The following is a 21,708-nucleotide window of genomic DNA, read 5'->3' on the forward strand; positions in this document are numbered from 1 at the left end:
TATCAAAGGCCACTTTTCACTTCATCTTGTCTCACATCAGATACGAACTGAAAAAGGAAACTGTAACTGAAATCCCTATTTCACTCGAATTCAGACTAGCAATCTGCCTATATCGCCTGGGAAGAGGGGATTATCACTACACAAAATATCTTTATTATCACTACTTTGCATTTCTCTGGTCTTTCCTTCCTCCAACCCATTGTGCAGCTTTTTTCTTCCTACTCTTTGTTCCCACACACTCCTTTGTCACTCTTCCTTGACCTATCACCTTTCATCTTTACCAACTTTTCCCACTTGGCCTTCCTTAATATCCCTTGCGGTTTGTCCTTCTCTCTCTGTCCTTTTGTCCATGTCCCACCCTTTCATGTTCTGGGCTTTTTGGGGAGACTTTCCATTCCCCTTCGTGTTTCTCCCTTCAGCTCTGCCTGTTTATGTTCACATTGCATGTCCAGTGCTGTAACCCAGCCATTTGTCTCTTAGCCCTTGAAGAAGAACTTGCCAAGTTCGAAATGTCAGGACGCACTATTTTTGATTGATCCATTCATAACTGATTAGAATGTTCGCGATTAATGCAGAGCTCAAACGAGAAACATAAAAACTGTACACTTTTTATAAGTCCATATCAATATCAAAAACAGAGCTCCGTATAAAGAATGATAGTGTTGAAGCAGAGGGAAGGGTAAGGGGAAACTGCATTCTGTGCCCCCTTGCCCTCGCTGAGAAGAGCCTGGATAAGTAACGGGGGAGGCAAGTGACCCCTTGCGAGAACATTTGCCCCCATCTTAGCTACGCCACTGAAGAATATCGACTCATTGGCAGGCAGAGGTGACATAGATGTCTCAGAACCAGCACAAAGGTACTTCGTCGGAAAATAACAGGAACTTCTGTTACCTGATAAAGTTGTGATTTAATCAGCCATCGCATGTTTAAGGTGACTCGAGCAAGGGTTGGCCGTTGTTCTTGTCGACTCGACTACAAATGTTGATTGGTTTAATCGAAAGTTTACAAATAGTGCGTGTCACATCATCCGTCTATACTTTTATCCAGGGTTGTTAGCGTGCAGTGTTAGAGATTCAAGTTTCCAGAGTGTCTCTGATCAAAAGTTTGTGTCAACGTACCAAATTACCTTGACTTCCGGCCAACGGACATGAAGAGCATTCTAGCAGCTAATACCTGTTTACAGTGCATGGGTAAGGGGTAACTCGTACGAGAGTTAACCAGGGACAAGGTGACTCGGTTATTTGGTGACTTGCCCTGCTCATAATAAATGCACCTGTGTGTGTCAGTGAGTGAGATAACACGAGTTTAGGCAACAACATGTCCAGCCAACATCCACCAATAAGACTCAACCAATATGAAGTGTGCTGGTGATGTATGCGAGTTGCGACGTGCAGGGACCAATCACAAACCAGGCCAAGTTCACCAGTCACTGCTTGGGAAACGGCTGGTCAGCTTAATAAAGATACGAGCGGCCGCTCCAATCCTCAGAACGACCACTGCTGAACGACCATCTTCAGCCAGCAACACACTGAAAAAGAAGATTGTCAGCAAGAGATTGCCAGGTGAGTAATATTTTCGGAACAGATTTCTTAATAATGCACGTGTACAATCTTGAAATTGTGAATTCAAGCAAGGTGCCGTTACTTCGCTCCTAAGTTCCAAATGTTGGCTGGAAGCACAGTCCCCGGGGCAAATTCTGTGGTTATTTGAATTAGTACGATTTACATTCTGCAAGACATCGCCGAAAACGAAGGGAAACAAGGCAGGGCGTGGTTGTGTTGGTGAAAAACTCGATGTGATCAGTCTATATCGATTTCCTATTTGACGAAGAGAAAAGTTTTGCTTGGCATTGCAAAAGCTATTTTTGTGTCTCTGTTTATGGGAGAGAAATCAGAAGTACGTGTATATTGAAGGAAAAGGAAACGAACGTCGTATTTGTTACGAGATAAATATTGAGCTGTTCCGGATTTTTTTCTTTCGGTTTTATATTTAACAATGGTGTATTTTTGTGCTCGCTATTCTCAAGCAAGCCCCGTTAAACGGAACAGGCAATTTAAGTGACAAATGGCTTCATCATCATAACATCACAATAACGAAACATGTTTGAGTTGCAGTTGCTTGAAACGAACAGCACATGGCATTTTACAGTGAATGGAGTCGATCATTTTGATCCATGATTGCAGAGCTACAGAGCGCTACATAATTATTTCCAACCTGTCTCCTTTTCGTTTCCTCCGTTTTAAAGTTTTGAAGCCGATTCCAATAAACCATTGCGACGTCTGCTTTGAGATTTCGTCTTAGACCCAAACGTAAAGCAGACTCTTCAAGGTGAGAGCTTTTTTTTCTTCTTCTTTTTAGAAAAACCAAATTCCGGATCACCCAAGGTTTTGGACGCCTAATACCTCAATTTGCATCAACATGTACGCCTAACCTGATCTGTCTTTTGGATTGAAAAATTAAAAATTCTTTTGTCTGAGTTAATGACGATATATCTGAATATACTTTCCTGATTTACTTTTTCAAAATGCTATTTTTATGCAGTTCCACAAGGGATTAAAGGGTAGCTGTAATTTGTTTCGATACAAACCTTCAAATGTACGTTTGCGTCTCAGTTAACCTCATTTACAACCTTTGTTTCAGTATTTCAAAGGGTATTTAACGGCCTGTTTAGTTTTTATCCTATAAGTAATATCAATATTCATGAGCAAATCTGTGATGTGATCCCAGGAAGCCTCAATGTTGCATTTGTTTGTACACAAAAAGTCCTTTTTTAGATTTTCCTGGACTCAGTTTTTTTCTTTTTTGCTGATTTATTAATTGATGCTCATGTGCGTAGAAATAATCAAGTGTCAATCTCTCTCTCAAAAATGTTTTCAGTAAGTAGATTCTGGGTTCACAATTTCAACAGAAACACCTATAGTATGCACTGAACCATATGCAAGTCACTACACCAAATACGCGCCGATTGAAAACAGTGCAAAATCGGACCGAAATACCGCCGCCTGTTGACTCTCGTGAAGAGGTCGGCCTCCGTTTTTTCACTGGAAATTCAAGATGGTGGCCAGAAGATCCCTTTTCGTTTCAATTTCATGGGGATTAGCCACGAATTTTTTTTATTAGCCTTTGAACGAAGATGCCCCAAAATAGCAGTAAAACTAAGCGCTCATTTCTGAATGTAGCCACCCGCCTCTATCCAAAATAGGTCCGCAATTTTAATTGAAAAGTAGGGCGGGGCGATACCATATACACTACATAGAGGCAAGGTTCACTATAAAGATATATATCTGTAATGTGTATCATATTCATGCAGATTCTTACATCAAAATGGCTTATGTATTGATATTTATGTTTTATTTAAGTTATTAAATTATTAATTGTGAGTTATTATTGTTTATTATTCCTTTTTACTTTTTATTACTTCAGTGTTATTATTATAACTTACAGATGCAAATGCGTTTTGCAACAATCCTTTGCCTTGCCATCCTTCTGTGTCACTCTGGCAAACTCTGCGCTCAAACTGGCGAGCCTGTTCCCACTGAAGCTGACTGTACTGAGTCTCAGGCGTGTCGAGCGTGCTGCCAGGGACCCCCTGCTGGGGTGCCCGGCATGCCAGGCTTGCCGGGCAGCCCAGGTGCTTGTGGACCCAGAGGGCCCAGAGGAGACGCAGGTGAGTCAGGTGAAAAAGTGAGATAGGTGCAGTGGGTACTGTGGTTGAGTAGCGAGCCCCCCCCCCAACCCTGGGCCTATTGGAGACGATAGAAGGCTTGCTACTGCGGTAGAAAAAGGTGCACAGTAGTCCGGTGATTCTGGTAATCAATGTTCTTTTTGGGGGGGTCGGGATTGTTCCCTTTAAAGGCAGGCATTTGAAATGTACAGGTCAGCATCCTAGAGGTTTGATTGCACTAGAAATTAACTCTTACGAAGAAGAGCGAATAGCAAATAACTACATCGAGGTAAAATAAAGAATAAAATTAAACAGGATAATACACACGAATGAATGAGCTAAAAACTCACAACAGTTAAAAATACACGAAAATTAATTGGAAAAAGATATCAATATGACAGTCAGTCTTATGACCATTTCACAACCAAACAGAAAATGCTTATTCAGCAGGTTTGTTATACTCAAAATACTGTTATTTATGTATCTGTGTCGTGTACAGTTTACATGAGTCTACATAACAGTAGTCAACTGGCTGGAATTTCTTTAGTCGGTGGTGGTCATTTATGCAAACCAGTCTCAAATCTGTTTGAACCAAGAACAGACTCGCCAAAATTGAGAGTAAAATGCTCCAGTCTCTTTGATATTAAAGTGATATTCAGTTCACAGCATATTCATGCAATAATTATGAATAAGAACGGTTCTTCGGGTTTGACATGTCACTCGATCACGATTGTCTCTCTGCACCTAGGTACCTGGGAGGGTGAATAACAATTGAATCACTGTCGAGCTGTCTTACACAAACTTCTCTCATGTCCTATCTGTAACAGCAGGATAGCCAATCTCGTGCCTCAGTAATAACTGTTGGGAAACGCTTTGATACTTTTGCGACAAACAATGATAAAGTGCCTTATTGGCCTAAGTATTATTATGACTTTTATTTTTGTCAGGTCCAATAGGACCGCCTGGTTTGGGTGGTCTACACGGGGGAGATGGTGCTAAAGGTCAAAAGGGTGAGCCAGGGGAGTCTCCAGATGTTTCCACCCACCGGGTTGCATTTACGGTGAGAAGGACGACCTCCTCGGATGTCTCTTCGAGCGACAACACTCCTTTGGCCTTCCAGGAGGCCGAGACGCTTCTGCCGGGCACCATCTTTGATTTAGCGACTGGTACATTCACTTGTGATGTGCCGGGCACCTACATGTTTATGTTTTATGTCCTCAGATATTCTGCCAGTGCCCACACAGACGTTCATCTTAGGAAGAACAGCGAATGGATCGTCTCAAGCTTTACGCCCACTGATGGCCAAGCGTCTGGCGGTGCATTGTTGGGTCTACAGAGAGGAGACACAGTGTATCTAACTGTGAGAGGTAGGGCCTGGAGCGAGTCAGTCCAACATTACACCTCTTTCAGTGGTTTTCTCCTTTTCGCCAACTAAACCAACCGACAATGGATATTTGACCGTGAACCGATCCTGATTGCTAATTGCTTCTTTTCTTAATACTGGCCCAACACCGAAGATGCGAAGTACGTGTTCTTGTAGCGCTTCGAAATTATACACTGACGAATCTTTTGCCTTGTTTCCAAAGTTGCATAGACTAATCCGAAGAGCCACCCATAATTAGGTGGCACCAAGTCCACGCATGTGTTCTTAAAAATTGACGCACATGTGCATTTTGGCAAGACACGTTGACCCTATTCGTCACCCAAATGTGATGAATACTATATCGCTGCCATGCCAGGCATTTCGGTCATTTCTCCATACCGAGAAATGCCAAGACGAAAATCCGGAAATTAGAATGTTTATTAGAATTTCTCGATGAGATGTGGCATATGACAAAAATTTCTTTTTTGCTAGACTTTTGCATTGTTAGTTTTTGCAGTATTTAATCAATTACCAGTTTATAGTGTTACATAAAGTATTTACCAAGTTTATTCTTTTAATTATTAAATATAGACCATTTTCGATGAAGTTTTAAAACAGTCAGAACTTTGAAATGCTGGCAGATGTATTTCAGCTTCGAAATGTTTTGTGCTGCGAATAACTGGGCTTTATTATAACACTCTTAAAGTATCAACTTTCGATTTGAAAGTGTGATGGGCCCTTTAAACAGATATAAAGGTGACATCCTTTATCATCTAATCACACAAAGTAAAGATACGTCAAAAATCCACATTATTTTGTTTTTTACGATTTTGTTCATTTTACCTTATGTTTTGTGGCGTACCCCTCTAGCCTTATCGGTGGTGTGTGGGACAAGCAGTATTAAAGCTTCGTTATACGGCAGTTAAGGTGCTTTGCGTGTGCTTCGCAATATGACGTAGACATTACGCCTTATTTACCAGTCGGCTATCTTGCAAGGAAGGAGAAGCAATATCTGTCAACATTTTTTTCCAAAAACGTAACATGTTGGGACGAAGATGAGATTACCATCCTTGTGATCCGATTGATGGTTCAAAATCATGGAAATAAGGACATGTATTTTTGGTCCAAATGAAAACAATATTTTCAAAGTTAGGCTGTACTTGTAACCATATGGCAAAATAGTCAGGATTTGTTTCCGTTATAAGTGTTCAGTAAATAAATGGTTGTATGGAGCACACTTTGATATGACCAACTTTTGAATATTAAAAGCCTATTTCGAATCGAGAAGTCAAGGGGCATGTTTTTTGCCATCGTGACCAAACGCACATTTCTGCTTTGGTCATTGCTTGCCACGTTTTTGTAACTTCAGTTACGACTATGTGACGTCACTGTTCTACCAAACGAGAACCAAAGTTTGGGAGTTAGTTCATCGCTGGTTCAGTATGGTGAAAAATAAGGAGACAGTTTTTGTTGTCTCCCAAATAAATGAATTATTTATCCCTTAATTTGTTTTGCGAACCGAAATTGGTGTTGTTTTCTACAACGTGAACAGTAGCAATGAAAAACCTGAAAAATGACGTTCATCGATAAGGTCGTCTGCTCCATTGTGCCTTGTCTCTGTCGGGTGAAGTAATCATTTCTGGATCTTCGTTTTTGCAGGATAAACGTGTTTCTTAATGGATGGATTAATGGGTAAGGTTCGCCGAAACACGCCCCAGACTCGTTGGTTACATTGTGCATGCTTAAGTGACGATGACTGTCATGAGTGTATAATAGAGTCCACAAAATACAGTCAAACTTTCATGTCAAATCGGGAAAGTGTGTTAACTAACTGGTATTTTTGTCATCTAATAAAAATCTTCCACATGATGGACGTCGACCAATATGACTGGGTGAACCGTCTTAGGTACTTATGAATAATTAATGTAATGGTCTCGTAGTTGTATCATTATTAATCATTTTTGCTCATTATGCTAAAAAGAATCGGTTTAAAAAAGCCAAGATTTGTTTACAGTATCATGAAATTATACTCTTTTATCTGCGAATGGAAAACGATACATCTCATACTGTGACAGAGCAATCTAGTTTAATAGAATAAACCATTTATATTTTGAAGCGCAAACGATATGTGTCCAGGCATATTTTATATTATTAATGGTGTGAAACCTACAGAAGGACGGTTCCAGCATTTCCAAGGGGATTGGTATGACATCAAACGGAGGAATCAAATGGAACCGAACTCGAATACATGAAGGGACAGATAAATTTTTGGTGAAATTTTCTTATGGTGAAGGTATTTCAAAAAACAAATAGCCAGTTCACAGCTAAAGGGGAAACAATGGAAATGGTATTTCGCTTCAAAAATCTGATAGCCCGGTAGTGTGCAGTACATGACATAGATGATACTAAAGTGTCGAGAATGAAGTCTTACGCGGCATTTCGCTTTTAGTTATACCGTGTAAAATAGTGAGCATGATTAATAATCCGATAACATTAATCCGTTTTACTCCTCGAAACTGTTCTGTTTGTTTTGTTTTTGTTCTTGTTTGTGTGTTTAGCAGCTGAAAAGAAAAACACTTTATAAACGGTGGAGGATACTTTTACTGATCAGATGTGTGGACCGTCGTTTTTTGGAAAAACATCATTTTTTCCACCGACCCAAGACCTAGACATGTAATTGTCTGGCAACCCCATGTTGCTTGTCGTGATTGAAATTTTAACACTTGTGTTAAACCGTTTGACCCGTTGTCATGCATGGATCAGGACAACCTTTTATGAAAATAAATCAATCAGATAGCATATTACATTTGATTTATGAAATAAAGTCAACTTGCAGCTAGCCATTCAAAAATATTTATTGATTGGTGCACTGAACTAAATCAAGCTCCATTGAAAACAGTGTAAAATCAATAAAGTTTGGAGCCCAGTGGCAGGCTACTGAAGTCCCTGAGGCCTCTCAAACAAAACCAGTGTGTTGTTTGGTCCTTCAAATTTTTATTGGTTTTCAAATTTCAGTGGGTTAACCAATGAAGTTTTAAATTATCCGCCCAAAACAAACTCATCCCCCAAAAAGTGAACGTTCGCAGGTCTTCTCAGCAGCCATTTTTCAAACGTCATACCCACCTTTCTCGGGCTCTCCTGACAATTTTTTAATCACATTTTTGTCCGCTTTGCCCCCAGTTGGGTGCCCCTGAATCAACAGAGATGATTCTGGGCCGTACTTACACAATTTATTGGCCCACACAGACCCTAATTTCGAAACAATTTGAAGGGGGACTTTTTAAGCGCCTTATCTGACAGAGAATTTCCTTGATTTGGAACAGTGCACCTTTATGAACTCTCCGCATCTGTGTTATAGCGCCATCCCTTGATAAAAATTGGTAAGTCCTGGTCCAGCTGTTTTCTGCTGTTAGTGTCGGTGTCGCTTCAGCTTCTGTCCAGGTAAGCGTCAAATCACTCTCGTACTAGAAAGCAGCCAGATGTCTGTACTGAGTACCAATAGTGAGCATGTGAAATAATTTCAAACTAGAAGAAAGCAGCAGTGTTTGAAGAAGGAATGTGATTATGGTTCTTTTTCGTGCATGTCGTGGGTCGTCTAGAAGTGACGCGTCAGTGCGCGTCGTTTGCGTTCTGTGCAAAGTCTAATTTACAGGCCCAGGCGTACGTGGGACTGGGACGTAAGTGGGAGTCGCCGAACTTTTGTAATGTATTGTTGCTTTAGGCTTAATGCAATTATGTGGAAGGCACATATAAACAAGGGGATTATATTTTTACATTTAGGGCACCTCTACTTGTTTGACTCAGTTGTTCAACATCTTCCAGCTTGTATTGTCAGATTGTAGTCCTATTTATTACTCCTAAGTTAACTATTGCTGCTAATTAAGCGTGGGCTTTTTTTCAGTGTTAGATTAACAGATTGGCATTGTTTATAATAATATTTAGGAGAACACACATAAAAGAGAAAATCTGAAATGTTCACATGGTTATTGGTTAGGGCTAGGGTGAGGAGGGTTGTGTCATCAAGTAGCTCTTGAAGGTTTGCATGGTGGAATACGATAAGGTAGAGGGTATGCGGATACACCATGTGGAAAATATCTCTTTTGAGTATGTGTGGTTCTGAAAAGAATCGGTTAGGCCTACTTGACATTTCGGACAGTGAGTGCTCTGTCCATCTTCAGGACTGCCGTGATCCATCGTGCTGCTGCTTATATGCTGTGGGTGACCACTGAGACGTGGGAATTGGGATCCTAGCTAAGGTTGTGTCATGTTCTCTGAGTTACTGGCATGACAGGTCATTGGGTGGGTGGCATTCAGTGAATTTCGTATTGTAAAAAGGTGGCATGAGGATACTACATCCTTCCTATGAAGTGCATGTACATGTACATCTTATTCCAGCCTTTGCTCTCATTATTTCTCCACTAGTATATGGTCTCGTGTTAGACCTTAATTAACAGGTAAGGCTACTTAAAAAAAAAGGATAATTTAGCATCAGTTGTATGTGCAAAAAATGAGGAGGGAGGAGGTTTTGGTGTTTTGATGCAAGTTGATCTGGACTGCCGCAACCACGGATCAAAAGTGCCATGTTCACTTCAGACTTGTGCACAGAAGTGCACATGACATTGTGTGCATGTACTCACGTCGCATGGTGTGCGTGCACAAGGTAGTGTGGGCGTTGTTGAAACTACAGGGGACAGCTAAGGACTTAAGAAAAGACAACTTTTATAGAAGAAAATAAAAAAACCAAGCGGCAAGTTTTTTGGAGGCGGGCGCTGATGCTAAACTAATTATTTTTCATGTGGCCTAACTAGGACTCTAGAATTTGCCCCCTTTGGTGTTTGGTCATGATCTGGCAATAGCAGGGACACAATATGACCAAATGTTAAAATGGGCAATTTGTAAATCTGAAGCCAAACGGGTTTAGTTTTTGGTCCATTGTAACACGTGCAACAGAGGACCAAATTTTTAAAAGGGAGCACAACTTCCCAGTTACTGGTTCTCAAGTGGCAGAATTGTACCACTTGATCAGCAGTTTGAATTTTGATGATATCTTGTTGAAAGTCTCATCATATTATTTTGCAGCACCGTTCAGAAAATAGCATGGCGCATGAAACAGCGAATGGAATAATTGCCAGAATGAATCAGACATTGTTGGCAGTTTTCCATTAGTCATTTTACCCATCAGGTTGCTAATTCTGCCTTGTTGTGTTTTGCTGCACGGGGGCAAAACTTACCTGTGAACCTGGGCATTCTTTAAATATCTGTGCTTTTTCATTTTCTTTTAACTCCATTCATATGCATTCCAGGCTCTCCAAATTAAGCATGAAGTGTGTGAGCAGTGCAGACGGAGTCTTCCATTATGTTCTGGGGGAGCTGTCTTATGATGACTTTGACAAATCAGGTAATAAGAGTGAAGGTTTTTGTGGGTAGTGCAGTTTCTTTTTGTGGTTTTTTGCAGGGTTTTGCTTTCAAATTGTCATGTAATTGCTCTGAACTGCCAGAATGATATCTTCAGAGTTTGAGGTGCTGCTATTAATAAATGAAGATTGTCAAATATTTGACTTGAAAAGACTGAACCTTTTTATCTCATTCCAAAGAAAACTCAACTTCATAACTCTTTTTTCAAAGAAGGCATTTTGCTAACCTGTCATAAATATAGTGAGTCTGAATTACATACAAGTAGAATCGGTATCTTTAATTGTTGTGCCAGGGAGAATAAGCATGTGGAAGCTGTCGAAACTGGTGGAAGGAGCCCGCCGTGCAAGAAACCAATCTGTCGGTCCCCACTGGGGAGAATTGGACATGCTGGTATTCATGCGGTCCCAATACTTTCAGATTCACCCAGCCTTCCACAATGTCAAGCTCACGCAAAACCACTCTGTGGAGCTGACTTGTACCATGAGTCACCTTGGGCAGACATCGTATTGTTTAGAGTGCAAAGTGTGGGATCTGACCGTGAACAAGCTCTTGGCCACCGTCAGCACCCACGCCGTGTTCATTTCACAGCAGACGCGCCGCCCTATTCCTGTGGCAGCCGAGGCAATGCGGTTGTCCAAGACAGTACCCTCGAGTGAAAAGAGGCCCATTTCTGGGCCCCAGTTTCCAGCACGGCCTGTCCGGTGCTTCAGCCAGACCAGAGCCGTCATGCCTAGTGACACGGATTCCAATCAGCATCTCAATCAAGCCATGTTCATTCGCTTCTGCTTCGACTGTGCCGGCTCTGCTGCCTTGCAAGGAAAGCTATCCGCCTTTAGGAATGACGTCCTCTACGCTGACGCCAAAAGGCTGTGGATCTTGTACATACGCGAGGCCAGGGTCGGTGAGAAGTTGACCCTGTTCTGTTGGGAAGACAGTGATCTGAATCGAACCATTTGGGTTGAAATATGTCTAGAATTCCAGGTTATTGGCCAGTGTCAGATACAATTTTATGAAGGACTCTGGTGCACAAATTCTGAAGGTGACCATGACAAAGGGTCACCTTTAGCAAAATTGTGAATGTGTGAGAGGACTAAAAAATTCTGCCGCACTGAAAAGGCATTAGCAGAAATATTGTTGCTCTAATTTGATGTATTTGAATGTGATATGTTTAATTTGCAATTTCTACTTTTTTCAGTTCTCATCTTTTGATGGCATAATGTCTTTTTAAGTCCACTTTAAAACAAGACAAATTATAGTTTTTATCTGAAATATTAATTATGGAGTATCAAGTTCAGTACTGCTTTATTTGATTAAATGTGAAAAGAAAGTGGTTTGGCAAAATCAGTCCATTTTGCCAATTTTGAGGAAAACATTGAAATGCAAAACAATGGCAAATTTGAGTCACAATAATTGTCCGAAAAAGCCGAAGCGTACAATACGGGCGATTCACAATAGTGCACCTCCAAGAGTTTGCCAACGTGTTGGCCAATCACGATGCATGAAATCTGTTGACCCAATGCGCATTTGAAAAAGGTCGACAGATTTCGTGTGTTGTGATTGGCCAGTGTATTGCAAACTCTTGGAGGCGCACTGTTGTGAATCACCCGTATTGCTAGACAAGTTTTGAGTGTGAAAGTGTCACTGTGAACAGCCCCCCCCCCACAAAAAAGGGCTAGCCTTAAATTGCTAAAAATTTAGAGAATTGTGTTTAAACCTAGCGTAAGCATATTAGCAATGCACATAATTTTTATAAGGAATTGTTTCGTACAATCTGCAGTCCAGTCTGAAGCATCCATCAGTAGGTGGGTTTTTTAGGGGTGTGGGGGGTGTGTGTGTGCAGGCGTGGCATACATATTGTGGACCTCTGCACAAAAGAAGTCAACATATTGTAGGGTGCGATGGTGTTGTGTGGACTCGCACACGTCCACACAGTGTTTCCCCCTCTGACAGTTTCAGAGGTATTTTGGGGTCAAGGTTATCGTCGGCAAAATGAAGAGGAACAGTCCAAGTAAAAAATCCAGCTTGAAGGAGTTATCCTGGTGGGAGAAAAAGGAGCATTTTCTTCAAGTTTCCGTAAGCACAGGAGAACAAAGGAATGTCCACACTTTGCATATAAACCCCCAAACAAAGCTATGTCTCCACGAGGATGCAAATTTTGGGATGGGGTATACATTTGTGTGTGTGTACGTAACAGCGCTTTAGGGCATGAATTTATTGCCAAGTGTTTATTTAGATTTATCTCAAATTTTCTTTAAAGAAGGAATTAATGACCTATATGTATCTACTTTTATATGAGCAATGATTGTCTTGTAATAATGGCAGTATAAAAATAAATGGTTATGTTAAATTGGAAATAAATGCCAGCATTTTTACAGGCATCAAAATCAAACCCAATCACTGCGCCTTTTTCTACTTCATCAGGTGGTTTTTCGTTTTTTTGGTTTGGTTTAGTTAGGTTTGGTTTTTGTGTGTGTGTGTGTTTTTCCTCTAATTTTTTCTTTAAACGTTTTACATACTTGAGTCCAATCACATGATTAACAGGATGAACAATGATAAAGGATTTCTTTTATCACGTTTGATTTAAATAGCTTGTGTCTTGGTTTAAATTAAGACTGGATAACTTGGCATCGACTTAAGGACTCGGCTAGAGACCTACATGCACTTGAGTCCCATAAGGGGCCCAGTGTCAAAAATTAAAGTGAAAGGAAAAATTGATACAGTTTGCTCCAAGTTGGGACTTGATCTAACCAGGGCATGTAATGATGTAATTCATTCCATTCGGTGAAACAACCGGGAACTTTCCAGAGACTTTCTCCACTCGGATTCACCATGAACATGTACTATTTTTAGATATACAGGCACTTTTACGGGGGGGAGGCTATTACTGTGGTCGCAGACGCTGGAAATTCTCTTGGCATGAATTCAGCTCGGTGTTACTCATGCCATGGACGCTTGACTTTATAGTGCCGCGCCACCACTCGTCGGAAATTATGTTGAATACAAGTAAAAAATTGGCTGACCGGTTATTAAGGTTGCAGGCCAGTAAATGCATGTACATGAACGTCCAAAATTGCGTGCACAGACCGAATCACGATTCGTAGGCTGTCAAATTCTCTACTATTGAGCGTTTCGAGGCACGTGGACTGGGTGGTTTGTTAAAATGGTGGATGAAATCCCGGGGCAGGACTGCCAGCTTGTATTTCCGAAAGTATCGGACCAAACGGGACCCTCCAAATTGCTCTATTTTGCAATGGAGTGCAGACACCAATTTTAACATGGCGATGGGCCTCGTGGCTGTTTTGAGGGGTGATATTTTCTCTGGAGAGAAATACCTTCAAAAGTCATCAGTTAAGCCACTAAAAATTGAAAGGAAATGAAAGATGAGGAAGTGAGCTTTGTTTTGATATGTGTCTTGAACACCTATGAAACCTTTGAGTATTTTGCCTGATTTTTGGAAGTGAGGATTTATCACTGTTGTCAATGGCAGTTTAATAACTGGTCTGTATCCTGAACACTGGTCAACACAATAAGGTCAGGTCAGTGAGGTCATGGTCGTACTAGTTCGTTCGCCGTGGGTTTTGGCTTGCAGTTTGTGTCCGTCCTTCCTCCATAGTTGTACTAGCCTGATGCTATGCAATTGTAATACTTGGGGCGGCCGCGGTTGGAAGTTTTCCTTCATGAACGAGCTGCCTCGCTTTTTATTTTAAGCTGGTGTAATTTACGGTAAGTATACCTAGCCTATTTGGGAAGGAAGGTGGGAACGACTCGTACAGTGATTTAGAGGGGTCTCCTAACCACTTGACTAATTGGACCATGGACACGATGGAGTTTGTGTCCTTCCTCCATGCTCTATATGCAAGGAGTAGGACTCGACGAATCGCCTCTCTTTATAATTTGGACATGTTCAGTGAGTAGATTCAGTCATGTCAGTTAGGGAATAGTACTCGGACCATAATGTCAGACTGCAACTAGTAGTAGTACTTGAACTCTTTTTATTGCCAGATCTCACGGAAATGATTTTAAGAAGCATAAACATGTTAAAGTACTAACGTGACTAAGTAGGGTCGAAGTTACTCAGACCATGCTCAGACTGTTCATTTTACTATTATGTAGCTACAGGCCCTTCTGAAATTATTTGGTTGAGATTTTGAAAGAATTCCATATAGGCCTACACAGTATGTAGCCTGACATACCTCACAGGACACCCTGTGCTCAGACTCTAATGCGAGGTCGCCAGGTCCCCAATTTTCATGTTACCTTATTCCCTGTTCTCTAGCAATCATGAAGGGAGGGTATGGCTCAGATGGACTCTTCCATTGCGTAGCAGGGGAGCTGCGTTATGATGACTTTGATAAGGCGGGTAAGCTTTGGTATCTTTTATCTGAGTTTGGTTATTTCAGTCCATTTTTAATGTAGTATTTTGTTATTTGAGGCCCATTGTTCTTATGAAGTTAAGATAATGAAAATTATAAACTGTGCCCGGTTTTCAGGGCCATGGAGCCAGACATTGAAATATTTCTCAAGGTGTATGAGTCTGTTTTTCTTTCAAAGATTTTATGCAATTAATTGGTTGACTTCTTTTTTTGTGTGTACACTTTTATCCCACAGGAAAAATTGGCCCCTGGAAAGTGTCCAAGATATTGGAAGGCGTTCGCATGGCTCGTGTCAAAGAACACTTTTCCTCCCTGAAGCAGGATCAGGGCCCAGTGATTATGTTTGTTCGTTCTCATTGGTTCAAAATCTATCCCTCCTTTCACACTCGGCTAGATGAAGATGTGTCTTTGAAATTCAGCAGCTTCACAAGTCACATCGGGAGGACGTCATTCTGCGTGGATGCCAATGTCTGCAGCCTGATCACGGGGGAGTTGATGGCTACCGTCAGTACTCATTCTGTCATGGTCTCTGTGGAAACGCGTCGGCCGACACCAATCCCACCCGAGTTGGTCCAGGTGCAGCAAGTGATCCCACCCAAGGAAAAGCGCCCAGTGTCCGGACCGGAATTCCCACCGCGACCCTCCACCTGCTTCACCCAGAAGAGAACGGTGTTGCCCTCTGACACCGACGCCAACAACCACCTGAACCAGGCGGTGTTCATCCGCTTTTGTTTTGATTGCGCTGGCATGGCGGCCATTGAAGGGAAGTTGCCAAGCTTCGTGGATGACATCATCTACTCCAACACCAAGTCAGTTTGGGTCTTGTATGTTCATGAGGCTGAAGTTGGGGAAGAATTGGCCCTGTCTTGCTGGGAAGACAGTGCTTCGAAGCAAACCATTTGGGTTGAAATCTATCAAGAGTCGCAAGTAGTTGGACAATGCCAAATGCAATTTTATGAAGATGAACTGAACAACTCTACCTCTGAGAGCAAAGAAGTACTTGCAGTTTCAAAACTTTAATTTACTTACATTTCTAGAACTCTAGTGTCGTACAGGTAGTGCAGTGCAGTTTGTAACTGGCTCATGTTTTTATGGGCCTGTTTGTTTTACGCTTATCGAGATCGCGATCAGTGATCTGACATTGGTTCACTGACATCAGAACCCGCCTAATGGATAACGCAAATCATGTTTTGGATCAATAATCGTGATCCAGATCCATGTGAAACAAACAGACCCTATACTAATATTAAATTGTGCTCTGTTTTTCTAAGCTATAATTTGATTCAGCTTTTTGACAACGGGTGCTTAAATCCTCAGGTTTCTAATCTCCAATGTGTCTGCTAAACTGAGTATTCAAGGGGTGTGTCTAACTATTCTTAAAAGTAAAGTAAATATACATGTAACTTCATGTATGAGTTGAAGAGTAGGTAAGTATTGGTAAAAGAGTGGCCCATGCTCGTGGGTTAGTTTGTGCATAAGCATTCTTTCTGCAGGACAATTGGTGTCCTTGCTGATGTAGTTACTGGAACATTAATATGCATTGGAACATGATTGCATTTGGAGTCTAATTTACTAAGGTTCTAATATGAATCATGTAACTTAATTGCATGGTAAAACTTATTTTCTCCATTTGAAAAGAGGCAATAAAAGTGAGTTTTCATGACAAACTACGTGTATTCCGTAACTTTATTCACGTGAAAATCGGGTAAATCTCCTCAAGGTGATAAAGCTGAATTTATACATAGCAGTATACTCCTCGGTACTAACTGTCGATCTCATTCCATGCAACTCACAGTTCAGGAGGTAACTACTGGGAGCGAGATCTAATACTTGGAACTATTACAAAATATTCTTCATCACTGCCGCCCCCCAAACTGTCGTACATGTACAAAGAATAGTTTTGGGATGGACCATTCACCTTAGAATGGTTTTGTTGCTAGTCTTCACGAGCAAGAGTTCCATATGTTGACGCCACTTGACACCTCGTGTAATAAAACCCTTTGAGACCAGTCCGAAAAATTCTAAATGTTTTCTATTTGTAAGAGACTCGGTATTTTACCTCTTAAATTGAACTTTTCTGGACATGTTTTTGCTTTCTGATGGCCAAAAGGTCATTATAAGGAATAATTACTGGTGTCGGTATATGGAACGTTTTCCTCCTCACGCTTTGCTGAAGCTATTTCCCCTGTTGAAATGTCGCACTTTGAAAAAATCACAAGCAGATTTCGTTCAGAAATAGCAGTGTGGGGTGCAGACCACTAATTCAAGTTAGAATTTCTGACCAGCTCATTAGCATTAAAAGTGCCCCCGCAGTATCTTTTGAAAAAGGAGATTGTTTGGCCCCCAAAATGGTGAGATTGTGTAAATCGTTGCCAGGATCAACTCCCTGGGTCTTTGAGCTTTCATATGAGAGCAGAAGTGCTAAAAACTAGGGTTGAAAAATTGTCCTAAGCGCCCCAGAAAGTTGAGGGTTGCCACTTGAAAAATGGCTGCAATCAGACTCCGGAAAAATCACTTTTTGGGGGGTGATTTTGTTTTGTGGGAATAATTAAAAATGTAATTGGTTAACCCACAAAAAAATGAAAAGAAATTGAAAGATAAGTGACCAGACAAGAATTTCATTTGTGTTTCAGAAATCTCAGGGATGTTGGCGTGCATGCTACTGGGCCCTGAACGGTGCTGATTTTACACTGTTTTCAATGGGGCTTGAATTAGTGGACTGGGCCCTGTGGAGATTAAGTTCGACCGCCCAGCGGAGACTGTCGCCCGTCGGGTTGATTAACCCCGGCTCACTTACGTAAGCAGTACATGCACAAAATGTAGCTAGGGTACCAGGCAAAATAGGCTGTGTCGAAATACTTGGCTGCGACTTAAAATCGCACACGATATAATAGGAAGTGCGTAATTTCAAGCCCCAGCCCAGTATTTGGGACACGGCTAAAGTCCATGCTTGACTGCCGGCCCGCCTCCCCAGTAGGAGCATGCACTGTGTTACTACTATTTTCGTTGTTTGTCAGCGTCTGTCTGATGATGTGAACTTTAGTTCCCGGTTTAAAAGATGAAGTTTGCGTTTCACAATGACCACTGTTACTACATATTGGAGGAATTACCGCATCATGAGGGATTCGATAAAGCAGGTAGGTTATACTATCCTACCTCCATGGCATAGATAGTTTAGTAAGACTACACTGTACATCGAACCATGTACAAATGTAGGTACATGTAGGAAAAGACCGGTCCGGACCATGAAGGAAGGATTAAACTGAAACATGTCAAACATTTGTCCAACAGTCACCTCGGGCCCACTTCCTGAAGGCACTCGGTTCAGGAAGTACCCCGGGCTTGGGTACCCCAGAACTGTGGGGTTCATTACAAGTTTAGCACCCTGTTCCTATTAAAGGAACAAATTATACTTTTTTGAAATTACTTATCTACATGTAAACAAGCAGTTGGTGGTGTCCTCTTTAATATCAGAAAGAAGAGAACAGGGCTTTTGGTTTTGAGGAAAATTTTGGGGTAAAACGGCAGCGTACCGTGAAGAGCTGTGAATAACAAATAAGTGAATATAGTCTGTTTCCTTGACCAGGATGGAGATTTGTTTTGATGAATCCAAAAAGCCTGAGTCGGGTAGCCAGACGAAAAAGAAAATGGTGTGGTTCGACCAAGTGAGTGGTTGTCTTTGGCCAAACCCGGGTTAGGAATTTGAAGTTTTCTTGCATAAATATTGTAAAAAGTTACCTAAACTAGGGCAATCAGGATTGAGTAATGGTTCCTTAAGGTCAAAATGTTAGTATGAGAAAGTGGACTTTGCTTCCTTATAGGAACAGGGTGCTAATAGTAATGAACCCCAGAACTGTGAGGACGTTGGACCCTATAGTTCTGGGGGTAGTGCCTGGGTACATGACACCCCTCTCGTTCATATAACTTTACTTTACCTTGGACCCTCTATACTCCTTAGCCAAAGGGCCCTGTTTAGGGCCTCGTCGAGCAAACGCCTTTAGTAATTCCCTTTTTATCAAATATAAATCTGCTTATAGGACACCTTACCCACAGACATGACAAATGTCACAGACAGCTGTCTCCTCCTTGGTCTCAAGTCATTTATCTTTGAACTTAAAGCACATTGGTTAATGTCTGGAGTTGACTCAGGCAAGTTTGCGTAGTGTTTCTTTCTTCGCCTGCTGACTTTGGGGTTTTCCCCTGAAACAATTGTCCGGGGTTTTCCTGAACTTAACTGAAACTGAACATTTCTTTGTTGTCCTCTTCACTCATTATCATCCTGTAATTGGCACGGAATGCGCCGTTGGAAGAACAGAAAAATAAGTCGATCAATCAGATATAAATAAAGTTCCTGATGTTAACCCCTGTTCCATTTCCTCTCACAGTCCTGACAGTCGTATGTTATCTGTTTGTTCATTTGTTTGCCTACTTATCTACATGTACTTTGTTATCGTAGTGTCACATGCCCATTGCATCTAAGTTTAATGTGTATTGTTTTGTGTGGTTTGTAATTTAGTTCTTACTCTTTAGTGATCCTGCAGGGGTGCAATTTTACTTCTTTAGTCTTATGTCCTCTAATTTTGATCTTGGTGTATTTTATCAGTCTTTCTGTACCTTTTAATGTTATTGTTTGGATTGCTCTTTTTAATTCCTCCAAAATAATAAATAAAACAAAAATGCTCTCAAAACAATTAATGGTCATTCCAACAATGCATTTGAAGATACATTTTGGAAAATTGAAATTGCCATGAGACAGGCACAAGCATTGAGACAGCACACATATACATGGGGTTGCTATAAACAATTTGTTGGTTTGTTGCATGGCATCACATACCTGAATTTCATTGAACGTGACTATTAAGAATTACTAAGATTTATTAAGCTTCTCTTGGTGTTTCACAGATAAAATGACATTATGGCAGCTTGGGAAACTTCTAGAAGGCGGTCGGAAACAGAGAGGATTACATGGTCCTGAAGCCAAGTGGGCCAGTCAGTACCTGCTATTCCTCCGCTCTCAGACATACCAGATATGTCCAGCGTTTTATTCGAAAATGAGCCAGAACCGGTCGGTCAAGGTGGTCTCCTGTCTCAGCTATATCGGGAAGACATCCTACTGTGTGGACGAGGTGCTTCTTGACCTGTTAACCAACGAGCCCCTGGTCCAAACCTGCTACCATGCCGTGGTTGTGTCTAAAGAGACACGTCGGCCAGTGGCTGTTCTCCAAGAGTTGGCCAAGGCCAACGTGGTGACTGAGCCCCAGGAGGGCAAACGCCCTCTACCAGACCTGATGTTCCCAAGGAGACCCACAAAGCATTTTACTCACCGGAGGATTGTGATGGCGACTGACACCGACAGTAACCAGCACCTCAACCAGGTAGGGTATCTACGATTCAGCCTGGACTGTGTCAGTGCGGCGGCTGTAACAGGTGCACTGTCCGCCTTCAAAAGAGACATCGTTTACTATAACGCCAAAAGGGTGTGGGTCCGATTTGTTGGTGAAGCAACTGCTAGAGAGGAGGTCACCATCTCCTGTTGGGAAGATGACAAGTGTTGCCATGTAATTTGGGTTGAACTGTCAAAAGGCTCACAGGTCATAGGCCATTGTCAGCTACAGTTTTATGCAGATAAAAAAGAGAAAGACGTAGAATCATTGTCACAGGCAAAGTTATAGGTGGATTTGAAGTGCTGAATTGAAAAATCAAGAAGAACACAGTAAAGACTGGTGAATTCTTAATATTGCAAACCTGGAAAATTATTACCTCATCTTTGTGCCGTTTGTTTTCATTTTCAGTCTTTGTAAAGTTTTAAAGGTGTTTCCAGATGATTTTTTAACTTGTCTATCCAAATTTCCACGTTCTTGAATCAACTTGGCGATGTCATCCTAGGCAGGGGCTTCAAAGAGTGCACCGATAAGTTTATGTAGATGTAGACTTGCACCAAAGTGATCGATTTATCAAATTGTGCACTCATAATATTTTGTGCATATTGTAAGTATTTGGTATAGCACAATACAAGTGATCAGACCTGTCTCGTAGATACAGTTTCAAATTATGCGAACAAGAGAGCCAGTGGTTTCCTTTGGTGGAATGTACATATAAAAAGTGATAGCAAAATTACTGTTGCAAAGTTTCTCCTCTCCCCTGTCCTCACTTCTTGTTTCTCTCTTTTTTTTTTACATCCAGACTCTCTCTCTCTCTCTTTCGTCCATCCCGTGAACAAAACATTCTGAACGTTAGAATTCACGCCAGCTAATCTGGGATGCTGTTTCATTTCTTGCTTCTACGAAAGCATGTGATTTTCAATGGAAATGCACATTTATTCAGTGTATTGCTTGTTAATCTCAGACATATTTTCTTTTAGCATATTTTAACAAGGCTGATACATTTCGATGAAAACAGAACGTGACAAACTTGCCATCAATTAATGATTTCTTATTCCTGACGGGGTGTAGATAATCCTTATTTTGCAGAATGCTAACTGAAATCCTAATTGAAATAATGCATTCATTGTCAAGAAAATTGAAACGATTTTTGTGAAGTGGATTAAAAGAAAGTCTACTTCCAATAGCTTTCACCAAACTGTGGAATCCTTTGAAGTGTCAACTTTCAGTGGCTTTTTTCACCTTAACTAGTCAGTGAAGTGTCAAATGAGGGCAGGGTACCAGTGACCCCAAAACATTCATTTTGCCCCCCCCCCCAAAAAAAACCAAGACATGAATGTGTCACTGTTTGTACTTTGGTTTTGATCTCACAAAGTGCCCCTTATATTGAACTTAAAACAGTGGTACACACCGTATTTGTCACGGGCCTCAGACCGGAATTAATCCCGAAAGTAGCTCATAATGCTCAAGCCCCTCCCCCTTCCCTTCGAGCCACACGGGCCTGGGATGTAT

General features: G+C 41.3%; 4 protein-coding genes across 6 annotated transcripts; all 4 read left to right on the forward strand.

Moving 5' to 3' along the window:
• The first annotated feature begins 1,431 nt into the window (after positions 1–1,431).
• Positions 1,432–7,149, forward strand: LOC110990181 (caprin-2-like). The gene is made up of 4 exons (XM_022255046.2): positions 1,432–1,562; positions 2,246–2,328; positions 3,445–3,667; positions 4,612–7,149. Exons 3-4 carry the CDS (start codon positions 3,445–3,447, stop codon positions 5,097–5,099), a joined length of 711 nt encoding a protein of 236 aa, XP_022110738.2. The 5' UTR covers positions 1,432–1,562; positions 2,246–2,328; the 3' UTR covers positions 5,100–7,149.
• Positions 7,150–8,374: 1,225 nt separating this feature from the next.
• Positions 8,375–12,831, forward strand: LOC110990195 (uncharacterized). Of its 2 annotated transcripts, none has more exons than XM_022255061.2 (3): positions 8,375–8,468; positions 10,331–10,425; positions 10,735–12,831. In XM_022255061.2, exons 2-3 carry the CDS (start codon positions 10,347–10,349, stop codon positions 11,517–11,519), a joined length of 864 nt encoding a protein of 287 aa, XP_022110753.1. In that variant the 5' UTR covers positions 8,375–8,468; positions 10,331–10,346; the 3' UTR covers positions 11,520–12,831. The 2 variants fall into 2 exon arrangements, with proteins under 2 accessions (XP_022110753.1, XP_086996615.1); XM_087140489.1 differs by lacking the exon at positions 8,375–8,468 and adding an exon at positions 8,475–8,704.
• Positions 12,832–13,488: 657 nt separating this feature from the next.
• LOC110990185 (uncharacterized) lies at positions 13,489–16,452 on the forward strand. 2 transcript variants are annotated; one of them, XM_022255051.2, is made up of 3 exons: positions 13,489–14,165; positions 14,719–14,802; positions 15,051–16,452. In XM_022255051.2, exons 2-3 carry the CDS (start codon positions 14,724–14,726, stop codon positions 15,833–15,835), a joined length of 864 nt encoding a protein of 287 aa, XP_022110743.1. In that variant the 5' UTR covers positions 13,489–14,165; positions 14,719–14,723; the 3' UTR covers positions 15,836–16,452. The 2 variants fall into 2 exon arrangements, with proteins under 2 accessions (XP_022110743.1, XP_086996319.1); XM_087140193.1 differs by lacking the exon at positions 13,489–14,165 and adding an exon at positions 14,178–14,349.
• A 1,290-nt stretch (positions 16,453–17,742) lies between these two features.
• LOC110990194 (uncharacterized) lies at positions 17,743–21,402 on the forward strand. The gene is made up of 2 exons (XM_022255060.2): positions 17,743–17,952; positions 19,718–21,402. Exons 1-2 carry the CDS (start codon positions 17,874–17,876, stop codon positions 20,485–20,487), a joined length of 849 nt encoding a protein of 282 aa, XP_022110752.1. The 5' UTR covers positions 17,743–17,873; the 3' UTR covers positions 20,488–21,402.
• The last annotated feature ends 306 nt before the right edge of the window (positions 21,403–21,708 follow it).

The sequence above is a fragment of the Acanthaster planci genome, linkage group LG08, assembly GCF_054643075.1.
Source record: "Acanthaster planci isolate LZ-2023a linkage group LG08, COTS_SCS, whole genome shotgun sequence".
Classification (NCBI taxonomy): Eukaryota; Metazoa; Echinodermata; class Asteroidea; order Valvatida; family Acanthasteridae; genus Acanthaster; species Acanthaster planci.

What these genes read in the sequence shown, in the direction of transcription:
- LOC110990181 (XM_022255046.2), top strand. Translation starts at nt 3,445, where the DNA reads ATGCAAATGCGTTTTGCAACAATCCTTTGCCTTGCCATCCTTCTGTGT. An exon ending in AGGGCCCAGAGGAGACGCAG is followed by an intron (nt 3,668 to 4,611) that starts GTGAGTCAGGTG and finishes TATTTTTGTCAG; the next exon opens with GTCCAATAGGACCGCCTGGT.
- LOC110990195 (XM_022255061.2), top strand. Translation starts at nt 10,347, where the DNA reads ATGAAGTGTGTGAGCAGTGCAGACGGAGTCTTCCATTATGTTCTGGGG. An exon ending in TGATGACTTTGACAAATCAG is followed by an intron (nt 10,426 to 10,734) that starts GTAATAAGAGTG and finishes TTGTTGTGCCAG; the next exon opens with GGAGAATAAGCATGTGGAAG.
- LOC110990194 (XM_022255060.2), top strand. Translation starts at nt 17,874, where the DNA reads ATGAAGTTTGCGTTTCACAATGACCACTGTTACTACATATTGGAGGAA. An exon ending in TGAGGGATTCGATAAAGCAG is followed by an intron (nt 17,953 to 19,717) that starts GTAGGTTATACT and finishes GGTGTTTCACAG; the next exon opens with ATAAAATGACATTATGGCAG.
- LOC110990185 (XM_087140193.1), top strand. Translation starts at nt 14,256, where the DNA reads ATGGACACGATGGAGTTTGTGTCCTTCCTCCATGCTCTATATGCAAGG. An exon ending in TTATAATTTGGACATGTTCA is followed by an intron (nt 14,350 to 14,718) that starts GTGAGTAGATTC and finishes CCTGTTCTCTAG; the next exon opens with CAATCATGAAGGGAGGGTAT. An exon ending in TGATGACTTTGATAAGGCGG is followed by an intron (nt 14,803 to 15,050) that starts GTAAGCTTTGGT and finishes TTTATCCCACAG; the next exon opens with GAAAAATTGGCCCCTGGAAA.